Source organism: Melospiza georgiana, chromosome 6 (genome assembly GCF_028018845.1).
Source record: "Melospiza georgiana isolate bMelGeo1 chromosome 6, bMelGeo1.pri, whole genome shotgun sequence".
In the NCBI taxonomy this organism is placed as follows: Eukaryota; Metazoa; Chordata; class Aves; order Passeriformes; family Passerellidae; genus Melospiza; species Melospiza georgiana.
In genome coordinates this window covers 29,436,406-29,458,013 of record NC_080435.1, presented here as the reverse complement: position 1 = coordinate 29,458,013, position 21,608 = coordinate 29,436,406, and the positions used below count along the sequence as shown (strand labels likewise).

The following is a 21,608-nucleotide window of genomic DNA, read 5'->3' as shown; positions in this document are numbered from 1 at the left end:
ATCTCACAACGTTGGTTTCATTCAATTGCTGCATGGCACAACTTATTATTAAAGTTTGTATTGAAGCACACAATGAAGTTGTGAAGCACAAAATTTTTCCTATGCCAGTTTAAATACCTTTGAATTTAAAGGAAATTTTTCCTATTCATGTTTAAATATTTTTGAATTAAAAGGAAATACAAATTCAGTGTGCTATTAAACAAATTCTACAGACCCTCAAGCTGCAAAGCAAGAAAGCACTTAAACCAACATGGAATTTAAGCAAACAGATAAATCTCAAAAATTTCGCAAGGATGAAAGTGTGCACTTAAAAGTGCACTTAAAAGCACAATAGTTTATTATTGCTTTTGCAAACACATAAAAATAAAATTTCAAATAGACACGTATACTTATATACAACTAATTATATTTATATTTAATTATTTAATTTATAATTAATTCAATTATATTCCAATTTGTTAATTATTTTTATAATTATATATATTGTTGGATTTATTATCTATATATTATCTATATATTATCTATTATATATAAATATACAGATATATATGTTTTATATGTATATAAAAACCACAAAATGACGACTGCAGCCAACCAAGCAGCAGACAATTCAAATTGCTACTAGACAATTGAAATACCAACAGAACCATTCCATCCATAGTAGTTTGGAATTTAAAATCCAGCCCTGGAGAAGCGGTGAGGAGCATGGCACTGCTCAGCACACTCTGAATTACAGAGCAATGCTGAGAATCCTCTCCTAGTAAATCTAAATTCAGCCCAGAATAAAATGCTGGTGTAACTGGGGTGGGGGGTGGGTGGGGGTGGAGGAGGTGTAATTGCTCTAAGAAAGCAGAATTATAGCTACTCAGCTGCCAAGATCTCAAAACACTCCAAAACCACAGCTCTATTTCATCACATTTAATTTTTGTACATATATTAAATTCAGCCAAGTCGGTAGATTAAAATAATAGAGTAGATTGTATCAGCCCAGACTTTGGCAAAAATGTGACACAATCCCTTTTCAAAAAGCCTAAAATTGGCTTGCTTGTGAGGACTATCACATGGCTGAATAGTGGCTAAAGGGCTATAAATAAATAGATTGCAGCAGCACAAGGGAGGTGCTAGCACATTGCCACAGGGATTGGTATTAGGATCAGTTTTATTTAACATCTTTATTAATGATCTGGAAGAAGGGGTAAACAGTGCATTAATTAAATTCACAGATTTCAATCTAGCGAGAAGTGTTATAAACACGACAGTGGGGGAAGCAATGATGCCAGAGGAGGTTAGAAACACTGAGATAAGTAAGAAAAGGGAATTCCTTGTGGAAAAAATGCAGGCTAGTACATCTGAAGAGAGCTGAACAGCACAAAGAATCAGTGAGAGGAAGAAACCCAAACCTGTTAAGCTAAAAGAAAAGATCCAGGGGCAGCAGCTGACAGCAAATTATGTATGGGCTTGCAACATGAATAGGGAAAAAATATAATTATCTGGGCCACACATGTGGCTGTACCACCACATCAGAGCCTGATGCAAGCCCGGACGTCCTGCAGAAGCAGAGGAAAAACACAATCACCATCCTTCAGCAGGGTCCAAGCATCCAAGGGTCCCCTCACCATACAGCAGTGACAGAATTCTGCAGTTTGGGTCTAAGCCTTGTGGAAATTTGGGGGGAAAAAATGATAACAGCCCAGATAGTCAATGAAGCAAATATCAGTCACCTCACCAGAAATAACAAAGAGGAAAAGAGAAAAATCTGAAGGCATTACAAAGGCTGAGAGTATAAAATAAATGACACAAGGCTAGAAAAGTAACATCATGTAGGGTACACGAAATCGTTAAGGTCCTCTTCAAAAATTGCACAGCTTATTTTTTAAAATAAAATAAACCTAGGAAATGTATAAGCAGAATATTTGCTCCCATTACTCACATCTTCACTGCACTGAGGTCCAACTTCAGAAAGAATTAACTGAAACTGCTTTTTTCATTCATTAAAACTAATGATAATATTCAAATAATATTCAAAAATATAGTGTAGGAGACAATCCTGCAATAGCAGGATGATTTAATAGGTCTTCTCCATCTCTAACTTCCATGATTCCTTAAGAGACAATAAGCAGAGAGACAACCCTCTGCAAAATTAAGTCTCTGGGATTCAACTGGAGAACAAAAATTAAATCAGAGCAAAGTATTTTCTTCTCTGTAAGCATTAGCATTAATCACATGCAAAAGTAAAATATTAGTTAATTTGATTCCCTGTGCCTTGCAGACTCTGGTCGAAATGAATCAATGCAGGAAGACTGATTTCTCTGATAACTGGGGAAATGGTAACGAGGGAGGAAAAAAAGAAGTAAGGAGGAAAAAGGAAAAAAAAAAAAAGGTAGAAATAGCTAGTGAAAATGAAATTACCAAAAGGAATTTGACTACAGAAAACCACGTTAGAGCACCTATTTCTTCTCTATTCCTAATAAGAACAGTATATGTAAAATTTCACAGTGGTGACTTTGAAAAAAGTCCTATTTAACCTTGGGCAGTACAAACTCTCCAATTTACTGCTTTAGGTGACTAAAACCTCTGAAAAAGGGCTTTGCTCTGTGTCCCCTTTGGGAGGGCAGCCCTCTGCAGCACCTGGGGTTTGCCACAAGGACAAGGGGGTGGCACACCAAAATGCCAACTCCATATCCCAGCAAAGACTGGCCAGGAGGAGTTCACAAGGCACAGCTCATTTGGGTGTCCCTTCCCCTGTCCTGCTCTGAAAAAAAAAAAAGTGGTTTAGGAGCCCCTTCTCCTGCCCTGCTCTAGAAAAATTCCTCTGGAAATCCTTCTCCTGCCCTGCTGTGAAAAAACCTGATTTAGGAACCCATTCTCTTGCCCTGCTGTGACAAATTTGGTTTAGGAACCCCTTCTTCTCCTGCCCTGCAGTGATGATCTCCTTTGGGAACTCTTGCTGCCCTACTGGGAAAAAAACCTGGTTTGGAAACCCTTCTCCTGCCCTGCTCTGAAAAAATTGGATTTAGGAACCCCTTCTCCTGCCCTGCTGTAAAAAATCTCATTTTGGAGCTCTTCTCCCACCCTGCTGTGGAAAATCTGGTTTGGGAACCCTACTCCTGTCCTGCTGTGACAAAAAATGGTTTGGGAACCCTTATCCTGCCCTGCTGTTAAAAAATTCCTTTAGGAACACTCTCTCTTGCCCTGCTGTGAAAAAAAAGTGGTTTGGGAATTCCTCCTCCTGCCTTGCTGTTACAAACTGGTTTAGGAGCCCCTTCTCTTGCCCTGCTGTGACAATCTCCTTTGGGAACTTTATTGAGCTGGCTAAGGGGTACATCATCAACATCACAAAAAACTTAAAAAATAAATGTATAAAGCCAAAGGAATGAAATAAAAAAAAAAAAAAAAAAGAACTAGCGATCTGGTTTGTTTCTTTGGGTACGTTTTAAAATATGTGCTTTCCTCCTAAAGGCAAGAAATACTGCATTTAATTAGAAGAATAAATCATTACATTTTTATAGTTAGCAGTTTCTTCTACAATGAAACTAGATTAGTTTCTCACTACACATGCTGTTTATTGTTCAAGTTTTATGGTAAGTTCTAATAATTCAAGTGTTACAAACAGTTCCGTTTGAGGTTGGTTTTTGGGGTTTTTTTTTCGTATTAAACCAGCTCTCAGAGTACTCTTTTGTTACATATATACATATACATATATATACATATATATATATATAAAAAATTGTATTATATATATATCATATATATTACATATAATTAGATATATATATAAATATATATATTATATATATAACAAATCTGGTTATATATATAGATATATGTATATATGTATATATGTATATATATACACATATATACATACATACAAATACATATATACATACATATACATTTATATACATATATATAATTGTATTATATATATCATATATATTACATATAATTATATATATTAATATATAAATATATATATTATATATATTACAAAACTGGTTATATATATAGATATATGTATATATCTATATATATATACATATATATATACATATACATACATATATATATATATACACATATATATACACATATATATACATATACACATATATATACACATATATATACATATACATACATATATATACATATATCTATATAAATATATAGAGAAAACTTGTTAAATATATAATATATATATGTATTTAAATATGTATAAACAAATATATTTAAAAATATATGTCTCTTTCACAAAAAATCTCTCTGGCTTTCTACCTATTGCAGACAAATAAACATTCTCTTAAATGACCCACTGAATGTTATGGGAATAGACTTATCCCTCAAATTCTACCAAGAGTTTAAAGCTTAGTCCCATCTGTGAGCAAAGTTTGAATTTTAATTCTCACACTTATAACTCACATCCAAAACACAGGTAAAGCAGTGGCTCTGCTGTGACAGGATCTGTCCTGCAACACAGAGCCACAAATGTCACTTATTTATGCCATTTTCTGTAGGATTGCAATTATTTCCCTCTATTTTCCCCCTCCAGCAGCCACACAATCAAGATGTAAACACAAAGAAAGTGCAGCAGACACCTCCCTGATTTCAGAGCCATTTGAGACAGGCCCAGCAGCTCTGTGCTCTGGGCTGATGAGGAAAGCACATTAAGCACTTGCACCAGAACATCCAAGCAGACTTGTTTTGCAGCCTGATTAATAGAAACAACTTCTGAGGACTAATCACAAGTCAAGCCCTGTTTTGTAGATTAATAGGACAAAAGCACAAGAGAATAGGGAAGGTTACAGGACTGGAATATAAATAAGGAAAGGTGTACATTCTAGGCAGATTGACTGCTAGTAATTATCAGCTCATCCTTACAGCAAGGTCTTGCTGCTGTGTGCTAGAACAGCTCATTTCCAGATGAACCATCAGGCTGTGGATGTCCCCAAATATATCTAAATCTATCTATATCTATCTATATCTATATCTATATCTATATCTATATCTATATCTATATCTATATCTATATCTATATTGATATATCTATATTTCTATATATGCATATATATTTAAATATCTCTATATATGTATGTATATATGCCTATATCTATGTATGTATGCATATAATATATAGTATATATAATTATTAAATTTATAAAATAAATATTTATTAAATATATATAAATATATTAAGTATATATCTATATCTATATATGTATGTATATAATATATACTAATTATATATAATAGAAATATATAATTATTAAATATATATAATAAATATAATATATGACATGTATAATATATAATTAATATAATAAATATATAATTAAGAATTTTATATATAGTAAATATATATTATATACAATTAATTAAATATATATTTTATCTATATATAGATATATATTTATCTATAAATATATAACTTATATATAAACAAATAATTACAATATTATATGTAATTAATAATTTGATATGTATAAAATTGCAATTTCTTTCTTTCTTTCTTTCTTTCTTTCTTTCTTTCTTTCTTTCTTTCTTTCTTTCTTTCTTTCTTTCTTTCTTTCTTTCTTTCTTTCTTTCTTTCTTTCTTTCTTTCTTTCTTTCTTTCTTTCTTTCTTTCTTTCTTTCTTTCTTTCTTTCTTTCTTTCTTTCTTTCTCTTTCCCCAAATCCACAAAACAATGACATAACAGGTGTTTGTTCTCTTTTTTTCCTCTGAAACAAATCACACCTTCCTCGCACTGTTTCACTTCACTTGGATTTCTAGGCTGATATTAGGTGAATTAAGTTGGTAGCAGTTACACTTTTCAGCTGTGCCTCTGTGGGTCAGAAATGCAATCCTGGCATGTGAGGAACTGTTGCACAAGCCCTGCAATATGGGAGCAGACGCTGCAGCCCAGCAGAGATGCCCCACACCCCATCTGGCCCTGCAAGAGCTGTGCAGAGTGATCCATACTTGGTTTGCTCTGTCATTTTCCAAGCTGTCCCAAATGTTCCACCTCTATACATGCAGCAATGTCAGCTCTTGAACCCTATAAATCCAGGAATTTATAAAAAAGATCTGCAGGTTAGGCAGTGGAAGACAATATTCCTTAAAATGGCACTCTGCAGGTTTCTCAAGAAACATGAAACTTATGTTATATTCATCCAGAGAAGAAGGAGCCAAGCTTGCTAAAATCTGAAAAACATAATTGAGGGAGCCATAACTTGAGATTACAGTATTTTAGAACATTCCATATTAAAAATAAGAACACTTACAGCTTTCAGACTAGCAACTCAAGTTGCCTTTCTCCTTTTTCTTGCAGTGCAGGCCATGGAAGTGTCCCAAGCAGCCCAGATGGAGCACCAAGGGAAGTGTTAAAGAGAACACCTTTCTTGAAATTTATTACATTGCCAGTTTTGAAAACAAGATGCATTAAAATCTGTGCCAGGAGAAGGAGACTGAAAGACAGCCTTCCCTCTTACATAAAGCTCACTTTATGTAAAACTGGAGGCGATACACAACTATAAATACCAACAAACCTGACTCAAGAGATTAATACAGTTAGCAGCTGCAAATATCAGCTTTTGTCAGTGATTCAGATTGATTCACATGTGCACAAAAATAAACTGGCTTTCTGAAGGACCAGAGCCTTCCTGCAAGCTCTACCCATCCTACAGATGCTGCTGAAGGAGCAAACCTGGAGGTGAGGGTTCTCCAGGAGGAGAGGACAGACAGGCTGGCACATCTGCAGATACAAAATCCAAGTGCTTGCACTACTTGCAAAATAAATACAATGGCAGACGTGTCAGATGATTTCAAATCATCACGAGATCACTTCCTGGCAAGCATTATTCCCTTTGTCAAAGTGGCTCTGTTAGAAATGTCAGCAACCCTCACATTTTACAGGCACACAAACCATAATCCAGACCAGCACCTAAACCTTGGAGGGGTGGTTATAAATACCCATGGGTCTCATTGATTTTCTACTGAATCCATGAGTGTTGACCACTTCTGAAATGAGGTGCCAGATCTATTCCACTGAACAGATTCTCATGAAAATCTGATGAATGCAGTTGTCACTCTTGACCTTTATGTCTCTGCTCAGATTCACAATCAGTGGTCTCTTATTTAAAGTGCATGTTTTAAAGTGCAATTTTTGCTTTATTTCATAGCTTCTGAGAATTACTTAAAGCATTTTATACACATGTCAGGGTAAAGTTAGCATTGTGATCAATAAGTATTAGATAAATATGATCCAAATCATCTGAAAGACAGTCATGAGAGATCTCACCCTTGCAAAATCTAGTCACTTGCTTTTAGATTTAAAAAAAATAAAAAATAATTGCTTCTCCATTTCCATTGCATTTTATCCCCGTCACATCACATGAGCTTTATTGTCAACTCTACCTGCAATGTACATTCTCCCACATTTTTCCTGTTTGTCCTGAATAGATGAACTGTGAAACAAACCACTTGTAGATTGCATCTGTTTCCCATACCCAACCACCTTCCTCCCTGTCACCTCCTCCATCCTTATTTCATTCATTTCACTCCCCAGGAAGCCAGGCTCCATTACATGGAGTGCTTGCTCCAGAAGGCAAACACTGCAAATATCAAACACCATCCCCCCACTTTCCTTCGCTTTTCTATCTGAGCTGACATCGTGTGGTGTGGAATATTCCTCTGGTCAGTGTCCCAGCTGTGCTCATTTCCAAAATCTGCAAGGCTGATGGAGGGCAGGGGTGCTGGAGACAGCAGTGCTGATGCTGTAGCCAAACACAGGTGTGTTATTTTCACCCTTCCAGCCCCCAAAGCAGTGCTGTGAGGAACAAACTCCAGCTCAGCCAGGCCCAACACATCCTCCCACAGGCTCCTCTGCCTGTCACTCAGAGCATCCACCTGCTCCCTAATCCTTCTTGCTCAGGGCACAGGGGAAATGAAGCAATGAGAGTAATGAGGCTTGAAGAGCGCCACGCAATGCAAAATCCATCCTGGTGTCAGCTTGTCAGAGCTGCAGCCCCTCTCTTACTCCTGCACTCTGCTGCCATGGAGGTGGCTGTCCTAGAGAGAGGTAATTTTCCAGTTAACCTCAACAGCATGGTGTTCTCAGCTTTGTCTGCCTTCCCTTCTGTACCAGACCACCACAGAGAGCTGTGGGGCACGTGCAGGTGAAGGGAAATGGAAAAGCAGGAGCCCTGAAGTGCAGAATTCCTTCAAGCAAGCATCAACACACTGCAAGGAGTCCTGTCCTGTACACAACAGCCTATCTCCAGATTTGCCTTAACAACTCCTCTTTCCCAGCTCCCATTCTTTAAGGGGCTTCAAACCCCTTCCCAAGACAAACCCTGATGCTCCAGAGTTAAAAATGCCAGGAGTTTTGCAGAATTCTGTTTCCTGCTCTTGGTAACTCCTTGCTGGCTGTGAATACTTTCAGCCTGCTCCTTGCACAGTGACCACTGTGTTATTCCAGGGCTCAGCTAAAGGAAAGCAAACTGATTCTGGCAACTAAAAACACACCAACCAAAGCAAAACTACAAGTATAAGCACAGCTTGTCTGCCAAAATATCCTCCTTGCTGAGCAAACCATACTTCAACCTACAAATGAGGAGGGCACCATGAATAACGAGCGCTACAACACCAAAACTCATCTGGCTCCTTGTGCCTCTCTGCTTTTTTCTTGGACTCCAAGAATTAGAGACAGAGCAGATTTCCACAATCATTTGTCTGTACTGCTGTGGAAGAATTCAAATCCCTGTTTCCACACCAGGGAAAGATTTAGGAGAGCTATCATTTTATGTCTGGCATAACTAGCTAGAATTCCACTCACAAATAGGAACAGTTTATTTGTTAACACTAGTAAAGAATACTCTAAAGCTCTTATTCCTGCTGAAGTCAAGACTGAAGAAAAGATCAAGACTTCATGATCTGCCCCAGTGCCAGGATGCAGAGCTGTCCAAAGAATTAAATAGGACAGGTTTGTGGCACAGGATTAAAAATTACCTATGAGTGAGTGTATTTAAAATGCCAAACATCCTACTCTTTATTTAAAAAATAAAAAAAGGAAGAAAAAAAGAAAGAAAGCTTTTAAAAGTAATCAGGACAATTTTTTACTTGGAAGCGAATCTGATATCAAGGAGACCAAAGAAAAATCAGCTACATTCCCAACAAGGCTAAAAATGTAAACAAACCTCTGCAATTCTAGACCAGGGGGAATTCATTCTTCCATTCTAAACCGAGAGACCTGGAGGAGAAATGCCAAGAAAAATGAAACAGAAGCCTGCACCTTTAAACACAGCCACGCTGCAGTGGTGCTGTGTTTGTTTAACATACAGACAGGAGACTTCAGTCTTTGCCAATAATTCCCTCAGTTGCTGACTTCCACTGCATAAACACCAGAATTCCTGAAAAACTGGTGCAACACACACAGCCTCGTCCAGTCTCCCCTGGCTTCCTCACCACTAAGCAGCAAAGAAGAACTTTTTTGCTGAATAGCCCAATTTCTATCCCTCCTTTTTTTCAGACAGGACCTAATTGCCTAAAAGACCATGAAAATAAAAGAAATGAGATCCATTCCAACCCATCAGTGTATCTGAATCCCATCATGTGAGTTGCCAATTGGTTTTCCAGTCCTCACGCTCAATATCTGCTGTTAATTTGCTTGCTATTTCAAGAACTTGAAGACTGTCAGCAAAACCCATGATGCATTACAAAACTTATAATTGGAAAGGAAAAAAAAAAACCCTCTGACACCTCTCTGACAGGATAAACAGAGAGTCTGAAAACACTGATCAGAACAAGGCAGAAGTACTAACTTGGAGCTGCTTGTACTAAAATATCATTGCAAATGAAGCAGAGAAAGAAATTGAGTCAGAGAAATAATTTTTAACTGATGTAAAAATCATTTGATGAAACCCCAGATTTTACACTGGGCTGAAAAGAAAAGATTGCACAAAACATTATTTTTGAAGGAGATGGCTGATCCTGCCTCTGCTTTCTTAAGGTTGCATTATCTATGCCAATTAAAACTTTGCTTCTGAAAAAAGAGTTAAGGCACTTCCTCTGGAGTTACTAAAAAAAGCAAATGAAAGCCTTGGCTGTGCAGACGTGAGTGATAGTGAGCCGTTTGTTCCTGACCTCTGGATCACCCTCCAGATCAAATTCTTGGACATAGGAAAAACCCACTAGGATTCATTAAAAGCAACTGGGAGGCCAGCTTTGTGCTTCTGTTCTCGAGACCTGAGCAGGCTGCAGCCTGACAAAGGCACAGGATATTGCTGAACAATGCTGCTGCTCCTGCAAGAGGGCAGAGCTCCGCTCCCACCTGCGCTCAGGGGGAATTTGTGTTCATCACAGGGATGGAAATCACTGATTTCAGGCATTATTTAAATAATTGATTGCCATTTTTATGTTTGTGGTGCTTTTCAGTTATCCACAACAAGCTGACTCTGTTAACCATTGACATCCATTGATTTATACAGAATTGGCTTTTACACTACACATTTCTTCCTTCAAAAAGGTAGATGTATCTCCAGTTATCTAAATATATAAACTGAAAGTCTCTATATAATTATTGTCTATATATTATATATATATATATTTTATATATTATATATTATGTATTTATGTATATTTACACTACACCTTTCTTCCTTCAAAAAGATACATATCTTGCCAGTTATCTAAACAAATATGTAGGCTGAAAGTCTATAAATTTTTATATATATACATATAAATATATGTTATAGGTATAAGATTGTATATATATTTAATATATATATTTATATATTTAAACTACACCTTTCTTCCTTCAAAAAGATAGATGTATCTCCAGTTATCTAAACAAATATATAGGCTGAAAAGCTATATACGTATTATTTATATATATTTTATATGTGTGTATATATATTATAAACATTATATATAATGTATATAATATATACATTATATAATATAGTAGATACTTATTTACATATTTACATATTTGTATATTTTTACACTACCCATTTCTTCCTTCAAAAAGACACATACTTCTCCAGTTATCTAAACAAATACATAGGCTGAAATTTTATATAGTCATTATTTATATACATTTATATGTGTATATATATTATACAATATATAATATATAATATATAATATATAATATATAATATATATTTTATATATTTATATATAATATATGTTATATTGTAAATATTTATTTATATATTTACATTTTAATATATTTACACTACACATTTCTTCCTTCAATAAGATAAATCTATCTCTAGTTATCTAAACAAATACATAGGCTGAAAGTTCCAGACCTCCAGCTTTACTTCTCATTCTGTGAGTGGAATTTCCTCACACACTTTCATAGCTAAAAATGATGTAAAGGATTGTTTTGTTAGATTATTCTACACTTATAGCTTTTGGCATTTCCTGTGAAATTCTAATGCAGAACAGAATTTAAAATCCATAAATAAGCCTATTGCCTCCTTCTTCATAAAGATAAGAATCACGAATTTCGATGCACACAAAGTAAAGTACAGCAGAACACTTTTTCCTTTTCAACTACTTTTCTCTTTCAAATAGGCAAAACCCTACAAAAGTTATAGAGCTGATCAGCAGAATGAAATAAACCAGCAAAAAATATTCTCCCTGAACAATTGTTTCTGTCAAAATGTGGTTTAAACAAATTCTGTCTCCAGTTAACTGCAGTCCTCTGGTGGTTTGAGTGCTTTTAAAGCTTCATTAGAAAACACACACTGTGAGAATATTTGTATCCAAATGTCTACAGCACACTGTGGTAAATTCAGCCCTCAGCACGGATGAACCATTTCAAATATAATTTAAAAAAAACCAACACGTATTTTAAAATAACATTTGAATATAAGTAAAACTTACACTAATTCACTTATGCATATTCAGCACCCAAAGCTGCAGTAAAAACAGACTGTGTCTCCTTACCCTTTCACAGATACATCAGCATGAGTTATGCTCATGTTTACTTCACAGAGGGAGTTTGAAAATTTAAAAATTCATAAATCCATCACTGGTTTTATTTTCCATCCAGTTTAATAGCAAACCTCAATCTCGAATTTCCCAAGGAGGAAACGTTGTCACTGGAATCTCACAGAATTTTTTACTGCATAAACTATCAATTATTTTCCCAGCAAACAAGCCAGGTTCATAGGGCAAAGTCAGAAGGAAGAGAAAGGAGGGCAATGTTTTTGTGGATTGTTATCTATAGACCAAATGGAAAATCTTCAGCCATTTTGTTCCTTCAAGGTACATCAAAGAATCTCCTATTTAAGGTGTGAAAATGTCACTTACATTCTTCACCTCAGAAAATGAGCAGAGCTCTGAATGTGATTTATGTCCCACCCTTGCACTTTTCTCTTTTAGGAGCTGAGACTCTTCTTTTCAACTTCCCTCCAGCTAATGCCATTTAATGCTCTCAGAACTATCGGGCTAAATTCAAATTTTCTGCTCCTCAGAGGCTGTTGTTATGCACCACGGCACATTCCAATTGCAAACACACACCAATGCTCCCATGTATTGTAAGTTATTTTTTTACTCACAAATCCTGCTAAATTGTAAGTTAGGAGGCACTACTTGAATTCTCTCAGGTCTTTAGAAAGCTTTTAGATGTACCCTGAGTAATAGCATGTAATGAATATGAACTGATATCTCCTCTCTGTATTTACACTGAGCTGGCAATTTACATTTTCTAGATAGATGAATTATAGCCAGCCTTCCCAGTACTCTGGCAATTACTTCTTAGAAACCCCTGACAGGCTCAAACCTCCAGAATCACATCTGTTATTCTTGGTTTGATCCCTCTTTTTTAAATTAAAACCAGTAGCTTTATCAGCAAATGAGATTCCCCGCCCCCACTCTGGAAATACTTACAAAACTGCACATAAATTGAACATACCAACTTATTTCTTGTCAAGGTTGGTATATCTTCTGGGTTAATGACCAGTGCCCCATTTCTGTGACAGAATTAACTGGGGTAAGGAGGCTGTAAATATACACAACATCCCACAAATTCTCCTCCTTTGGGGTAATCTGAAGATTTATAGGAATAGAGCAAGATGTGATTGGAGGGGAGAGAGCATAAAAATTTAAGAAGTGGTAAAATGCTTGTCTGATCATTTTGTCTCAGTTTCCAGGCACAGAATAAAATTAGAGCAGATTTTACTAATATCTGATGGGACTTTTTCTTCCTCTGAAAGACTGGCTAAAACACAAAAGAAACACCTAGTAAATTTTCACATTTTCTAAAAACTGTCATTATTAAAATTAAAAAAAAAAAAAAGAGAGAGAGAGAGAAAATGCATGGACAATACCACATTTCTGACTGGCTGATTGATCTAAAAAGCTGAATTGAAAATGGTAACCTCATCTCCACACCAACAGCTGCTCAAGACATAATTTGACAACAGTTTTTGGCAGCTAAACACAATTGAAGATCAAGACAGAGAAATCCTCACTTGGTCAGGGCTCAGTGTCAATTTCGCACTATCTAGCTTCATTTATCATGCATCAATAATGGGAAAAATCCAGCTATCAATGGATTATAGGAAAGATTAATTCAGGTTTGTCTTCCATGGCTAGGTCAGGAGACACATGCCATTCACTTACTACAGCTGGGACCACTCAGGGCCTTGATGTGATGTCCCCTAATATTCCAGAGCAAACATTCTAAATCCGTGTGCACACCTGCAAATTGAAAGAACTTCTAAATGCAGCTGGAGACAAAAGGATGACAGATTTCCATTACAGATTTGGGAAGGAAAGAGAAGGAAAAGGAACATGATGAGTTGCCAGTACATATAAAAGTAAAGGCGCATCACACAGTTGTCTCCTGTGCTCTCCAGGCCTCTCCAGACATGCTGCAGGAAGCTGAGTTCATTAAATCTGATCCAAATAAATTTGGAAATATGCCTGCACTCCCTAATCACTGGAGAGGCCCTCCCAAGTGTGATGCATACACACAGAAGCAGCTGAACACAACCCCAACCTCATCTTCCCCAGCTCCTCACCCTGCAGCCACCCTCAAACCCACCTCACTACCCAAGGCCTTCTGTGCTGCTATTACAAAAAAATTACTTTGAAATGTCTCCAGGAGATGATTCCTAACCTGAATTAAGACCATCTTTCCCAATTTGCTGATATTGCAAGGATTTAGAGCATTACTCTTTTTTTAGCCAAGCAATGTCAGGCTGATTTAAACTAGTAGCTAAAGGCTATGACTTAAATTAAAAGATTAGCAGCTCAAGTCAAGACTGTGAGATACAGAGCTAGATCACAGCTTTCCAGCCAGCACTGATGCATACAACAGGACCAGGAGAAAACATTATCAGAAGCATCAACACATGTGGTGCCACACCAACCCACCTATGAATGCAGGCCAAGGCAACAAAGACGAGCTGAAGGGGAAAATTTCTAATGCATTTATAGGTTTGTCCCATTTCCTGGTTCAACCCCACTCCTGCTTTCACCCTTAAAGCAAGCCTGACATCAAAAATAAGTTATAAGCTCATAGCAAGCCCTTCTTATAGGTGTGCATAAATTAGCATCTCGGTGCTGCTGCTGACAATTGAGAATTCCAAGCAACAGAGTGATTATCACCATCACTCAAGTTCAGGTCTCTGGTAAAGCCTGAGAGGACTGTGGCTGTTCTCAGCATGAGAATTTAGAACAAGTGCTACCCAAGGCTCCAGAGAAAGTTGTCAGGCATCACAATTAAATGACATGTAGAAAAAACAAGGCAGGATCTCCTTAGCACAAAACTGGGCAGCAATCTTTCCTGCATGACATGCTTGACACATGGGTGGAACGAGACCAAAAGTGGTTTGGAATTCTGTTATCACAGCTTCACAAGCAAAAAGAAAACAATGCCCAGAACTGCTGAAAAATAAGGCTTAAAGCACCTGCTGCTTTGTGCCCTTGCGCTGTGTGGGTGTTAAATGCCACCACACTAATCTATTAGCACAGCAGATATAAATAGCTCAGCGGTATAGAATGTAATGGAGTTTCCCTAATGCATCCCAAAATGCCACCACAGTTCATCCACAAGCACAGAGTCAGTATTGACTCCACAGTTTAGGTGCATTCAACAGGCAGAACAGAAATAGTTACAAGTTCCTTTTGTCTTATTTCACACACATGTCCAAACAGAGATTATCTACCCAAAAAAAGAAAAGGAAAAATAAATTTAAAAAAATAAAAGCAACTGTGTCAGAATGGTTACAGCTAGGTCTGATTCTGTTCTGCAGGGCAATGCAACAAAGCAGCTTCATGCAGGGTCAGCAGGAATGATTCCTGCTGGGGTTCAAGCAATAAACAGCAAAGAAAGTTGAAATTGAGACTTACCACGGGGCACCATATATTCGGAATCCTTTAACTGTTACCTCTGAATCTTGTAAGTAAATACTATTTGTCAGGAGTGACTGAACATTGTCAAAGTCCTCTGGTTTCAATTTGGACACAGAGGGAAAGCGGTAGTAATCTTGTTTAACAAGGTCTGCCATGAATTCCTTATCAAATGTCAGTTCATGATTCCCAGCAATCACTATTTTATATTCATATGGTAGGTTTCCTGAAATAACAAAAAAGAGGACTTCATTAGCACATTTCCTCCTCCCACAACAAGCAGCCAGCCAGCAGTGACAGGGTGCAACACCCGAGGCCTGGGAGCATCTCCGTGCTGGGCACAGTGCACGGATGGAGGCTGCTCCTCCTGCACCCAGTGCAACAGGGTCAAAATGCACAGAATGGCACCCAAAGCCATGGCACAGCACAGAGGCCCTGCTGCAGGGCTCAGCTACACAGCTGCTGGCAGTCAAACCAGCTCCAAAGGGGGCCTGAACCAGCACTGCTGGGTTATTCACCTGGATGTGCTCACCAGGCTTTAATGCATGTCAGGAGCCTGGCAGGTGAGCAGGGAGTGCAGGATGCCTGCCAGCCATGTCCTGAGAGCCCCAGACTGCTGGGGATGATGGGTTTTAAATTATGGCTTTATTTGATTCATCTGTATTTCAGTGGCACTTATTTCTGCGCTGGCAGGCACTGACCCCCAAGAGAACACTGCATTTCACCTGAGGCTGTGGAGAAGCTTCCAAAATGGAATGACAGAACTGGGATTGTGGGTGTGGAGTTTGAATAGAAGCGTGTGATATCAAAACTTGAAGAGTTTAAGGGTTTAGAATGTAGTAATATATATAAAGCAAGATGGAGGTTTTGGGGTGGAGGCTGGTCCTTCTCCTTCACCTTCTTCTCCTTGGGTTTGGGTGGGTTTGTGTAATTGGATAAAAAAGTCCACATTGTGTGGTTGGTTATTGGGTTAAAAGTAAAAGTAATTTAGGTGTAATTTCTTAATTGGACAGTTTATCCTTAAAAGGCCTTGTAGAGAGGGAGATACAGCTCCATTTTTAGTTTGCTAGAGTGAAGTGCTGCAGAGCTCATAGTTTGTGAGACTGTAACACAGATAAGAACTAATAAACATCTGAGTCTGAACAAAAAATACCTTCTCACACATTTAATCCTGACCCTGGTAAAAAAGAAGCAAAGAATCCACATTTATTCAAGACCTAGCCTATTTCCCAAAACTTCAATTCATTTGCAACACACTTTTATATTATTATTATTATGTTTATGAGTATCTCATTTCTTGTAAAAAGCACACAAGTAGAAATAACCATGAAACTCAGCCATATAAAACAAACCAGGAAAAAGGAAAATCTGATTAATTCATTTACCATCAGAGCAGGAGTAAAGAATCACATGTTTGCTCCCCTCAGTTCAGGGGAACTAACAGCATTGTTTGGAAGGAGGCATGGATCATGTTCACAGAGCCAGATTTTTGGAGCTCAGAACAGATTTTCAAGCACTTGGTACTAGCAATCAGTGCCAGATCTTCCAAACAAACATACTGGGTGCTGAGCTCCCTTAAAAATGCAGTCCCATACTGTGGTGTCTTCACAGAAGTTAGGCTCTCTTACAAAATCTGTCCCACTGTGACTTGCCAAAAATCCCACATAGGATTGCATCAAAGCTAACTGCTCCTGCCTTCCCGACAAGCCTGATTTCTCAGCCTCATACCTCATCCTTCATCTTGGTGTTTATTACTAAGAATCATTCAGAAAAGGTTGGATTTGTTATGGGGATTTCTGTGCAGTTTGTCTTTGTTTTTATTTTTTCACAAAGGCAGCAAAATGAAATAGAAATCTTTGGGTTTGTCTTCCAGGTCTGGAATTCACAACGTGTGTCCCAGGGAAGACAGAATCAGATGCTACACATTTCTTGTGAGTACAGTGCTCCTAAACAGAAGTGGCTTTGCTGGTTTAAAACTTGTCTTTCAGCTTTTGAAACTGTTTGGTTTGGGTTCTTTTTAAAAGTGGACCTCAGAGTAAAGCTGTAAGTATATACAACAAGATTAACTTTTCCCCTAAATAGGACTTACAGGGGTGCCAGTCAGAACCCTCTGATTAGGGGAGCCAGTCAGAACCCTCTGATTTTTCAGCATTTACAGCACAGAAAAGGAATTACACGAGGCATCATCTCTGCAAAATTAGTGAATTCTGGAGGAAAAACCAAAATGTTACAAATCCCTTGAAAAAACCAAGCAGACTATGTTTTTCGTAGACACCTCAGGTCTGAATAAAATACATATTCATAACTCTCTGTGGTGGTGCTGCACTAGAATAAAAGCTGGGGAGATGCAATAAATGCTCCTCTACAGTTTTTGACTCACTCCTTTCCCACTTTCCTCCCCTTGCCCATCTCCACTACGTGCTGCTCTGCAGTGCATTTTTATTTAAGAACTCTGTGTAGCATGTACCTGCAATTCCTGCTCTCTGTGACTCCTGGGCACAAGATAAAAGTGCTATTTTCTCTTCTCCCAGGAAACATAAAAGATTATCACCAGCATGAAATTTGATACACTTGTCATAACCATCAATCCCCCAAAACAAGCTAGGTGTGATAATATTCTCAGAGAAGTGGAATGGAGGAGTTAAATTCAGGTTTCAGCTAAGTTATCAACATTTGCCTGCTTTAACACAGAAAACCCTTTATCTTACCTGATACATGTCCAAGCTTTACACTTCCATTTATTTTGATACACTTGAAAACCAGCACGTTTTGCTGATATTATGCCCAATTAAGCCTGGAGCATTTTTGCCCAGTATTTTTTTTTTTTTTTTATCTTGACATTTTAAAAATAAGGGCTTACTTTGGAGGCACACAGGATGTGCAAAGGCAAACTAATGGTGACGTCTGTAATTATTAAAACACATAAATGGAGCATTATACATGTTATATTAGCACCTGAAATCTGTAGGGGGTACCCAGACAGTATTTCTTGCAATTGGTGTGAAGACAGCTGCTGGTGTTTTCAGGACTAAGACACATCAAAAGCCAGGACAGCAGCAAGAGAAAGTCTCATTTAATTCTTCTCTCTTCCTTGAGGAAAAGGACTATATAGCACTAATCACAGTAATAAGTTACCTGCAATCAAATCAGCTATTTATTCATCACATTCTGGTTTTTCCATCTTGAAAGGCCCCATGGCATTGCACAACATCCACTCTCTCTGATGTAATTTGTGAAATATTTTTGGCAGACCTGCCCTTTGTCTATAATCTGTTAACCTCGTGTTTAATATGGAAATAGAAACAGTCATCTTCAAAAATCTCCTACTCCATGGTAATTTAGTTTTATCTTGACCAGATTAATCTCTGTGTCTCTGCATCAGTGCTGCCTGTACAGCACAACACAGAGGTTGGAAGGCTTTTCCTCATTTTCCTTCACTAAATCTTTTTTAAACACATTTGGTCTTTATTAGTCTGATTTCCTAACTATCAAATCTTCCATTTTGCATCAGCAACACCATCCATTCTAAATTTATACTGTGACTCTGGAAAACAATTAGAAGAATCTTTTCCAAACTAGAAAAAGTGGGATCTGTTTGCTGGGCTGAGCACTTCAGAAACCCCCATTATTAACTCCCAGCATAATAACTGAGCAATTTGAAATACTTAAATGCTTAACAGGTGAGATCAAAAGGCTAAAATTACAGCTACCAAAAGCAACCAGGGCACTGTGCCTGTGAAGCAGAGTCACTTATATTGGAGTATTTGAAACCCATATTTATGTGTATGTACACACACGCACACAGGGTGTGCACATGTGTATCTTCAAAATATATTTATTATTTTGGTTCAGATGTTTTTCAACAACCCTCAACAGCACAAGCAAGGGCACACTGTAATCATTGATCAAGAAAATACTGCAATTAAACAAGTTGTTCTCTTCTGGAAGCCAAAAGGTCAATACTGCTCTTGCTCAGACAAAGGCAACAATGGTTATCTCTGAATGCCTTGGGAAAATTGAATTGTTTACAGTAAATGCATTAATCTGGGAGTCTCAGAAAACTTCTGTGACTGGTCTAACAAGTCAGCCCTCAAGCTATAATCCCAGGTACCTTTGTCCCCCAGAGGTTCATCTTCACTCCTGTGCCATGACACCTTCCTGCCAACACAAGGATTTGGTGGGCACAGAGCAGAGTGCATCAGATGAAAATGAAAAATGAGGAAAAGATGAAAAATTATGCGGGGAAAAAGGAAGGGGGTCTGAATGCTGCTAAGGCAGAACTTCTATTGCTGGCTGCAGCCACTTACATCACTGCAAGTGTGAGCTGAACAACAGACTGACTTTAAATATATCTATTACATGGGACAAGGGGGCAAGCCTGGGGGCCAGAGGGCTGTGGGGTTTTTCAACCTACGTAAGGACTTGTTTCAGTGGCTTTCTTTAAATTCACCTTATGCACTTGGAGCCTAGGAAGCCTTAATCTGTTGAACAGCCATTCCCATTTTAATAGCATGCTTCATATGAGTACAGTTTAGTCACACAACCCAAGTTCTGCAGAGCTGCCAGACATGAAAAGGAGTGTGCCTGGCAGTGAACGTTAACTGCTGAGCCCTTATAAAAATAGAAAACCACATTATTTTTCTACTACTGTTACCTGCAAACCCCACAGGGAAGTAGGGGAATGAGAAATAATGTGATGCTAGCTGTCTGTAGAGTGGTGGAAACTTGTATTTACACACAAATTATATGCAAGTCGTTTTGATGCAAAGCTCTGAATATGCATATGCATGCATTAACTATTCAAACCACACAGCACTTCCATGAAACATGGAGCTTTTTTCATGCCTGTTTCATAGCCTCATAAACCCTTTGGCCATATGCTGAGAAACAGCCTGAAAATCCTTGAAGTATAAATCTTAAAAAGAGGGGAAGCTGCACAAGAGAGAGACGTGTGCAAATGAATCATCTCAAATTTCTGGTATTTTGTGCATGCCCCAAAAGTGTAAAACTGGTCATGGAGCATTTCCCCTGTAACCAGCCCCATACACTTCCAGGGGTAAACACAGAAGGAGCAGATTTTGTCCTGCCCCTGCAGATTTCAGCCCCCACAGCTGCAGCTGCTGAAGGCAACCAGCAGAGCTCAGCTCTGGTCAGCAGCTCTGCAACTTCTTCCTGAGAGGTTTCTCATGGAAAGCCCTTGGCAACACAGGGCCATGGTCACTCTCTCTTCCCAGCATCTACAGCACAGCCCCAACACACAGAGGCTCCTTTCAGCTTTTTAAAACAAAGGCAAAATGGCTCAAAGGCTGCTATTTCTCCTTCAGCAGCAGTAAGTGAGTTAGACTGCATTAAGTACAGTTATAGAGACTTGAGCTTCCACAGGATAAGCTGGGCCTATCCCACCAACAACCCACTTCAGGCACTGAAATCCAAAACTGGGCAAGAAAAACACCTTTTCTAAGAGGAGACTGACCAACTGACTATGAAAATATTTTGGCTGTTTTAATCAAGTCAGCCTTCACAAAAAGTCGTCAACAGAACAGCTCAAACTGGTATCAACCAACACACAGGCTGAAAACATAGCCCATGAATTTCTATGCAGCTTAGCTCCCTGTGTCTGTAGCAACCTACACAATGAAACAATTAAAAGCAAAAAAAAAAAGCAGCAAATAAGAAACAGAACATGCACAAAAAACAGTACAAAGAACTGAAGCACAAGATCTCTCTAAGTCTTCCCAGTGAAACCAGTGAAAAGTATTCAACCATGGGTTCTGATGCCTCTTTTATTCTTTTTTTTTTTTTTCCCTCCAGTTTTGGAGAAGAAAAAATAAAGGCAAAACACACATGGGCAACAGAGCAAGAGGAGAGGATGAATGAACATGTAAGTGTTTTGCCTTTATGCAAAGAAAACATCGCATGGCAGCACAGAGAGAAGCAAAGGCTGAGACCCTGGAATCCCTGCGATAAATCCAACGCTTGTACATTAAAGCTCCCCTTTGTTGAGAGCACTGTTAGACACAACAAAACAGAAATGTTAGGTGAGTGCAAGCTCTGCCTGTGACCTTTCCCTCTGTAGCCGTCAGGCTTCATTAATTTCCACAAGGCCTGACAGCTCCAGCGTTAATACTCACGCTTGCGGATCGAGCCACACAGCAGGTTCAGAGTCTGCTGCCTTCTCCTCTCAAACTCATGCATTAGGATTTCCTCCATGCTGGCAATGGAAAACCAAGTCTAAGGAACATTAAACACAAAAAACTA

General features: G+C 38.1%; 1 protein-coding gene across 5 annotated transcripts in view; it reads right to left on the bottom strand.

Annotated features, from left to right (window-relative positions):
* MPPED2 (metallophosphoesterase domain containing 2) overlaps positions 1-21,608 on the bottom strand; it is a 121,223-nt gene that overhangs the window by 40,306 nt on the left and 59,309 nt on the right. For all 5 annotated transcript variants that reach the window (XM_058027088.1, XM_058027092.1, XM_058027091.1 and 2 more), the window contains exon 4: positions 15,351-15,576. In XM_058027088.1, the coding sequence (XP_057883071.1) occupies positions 15,351-15,576 (226 nt within the window). The remainder of the gene's footprint in view (positions 1-15,350; positions 15,577-21,608) is intronic.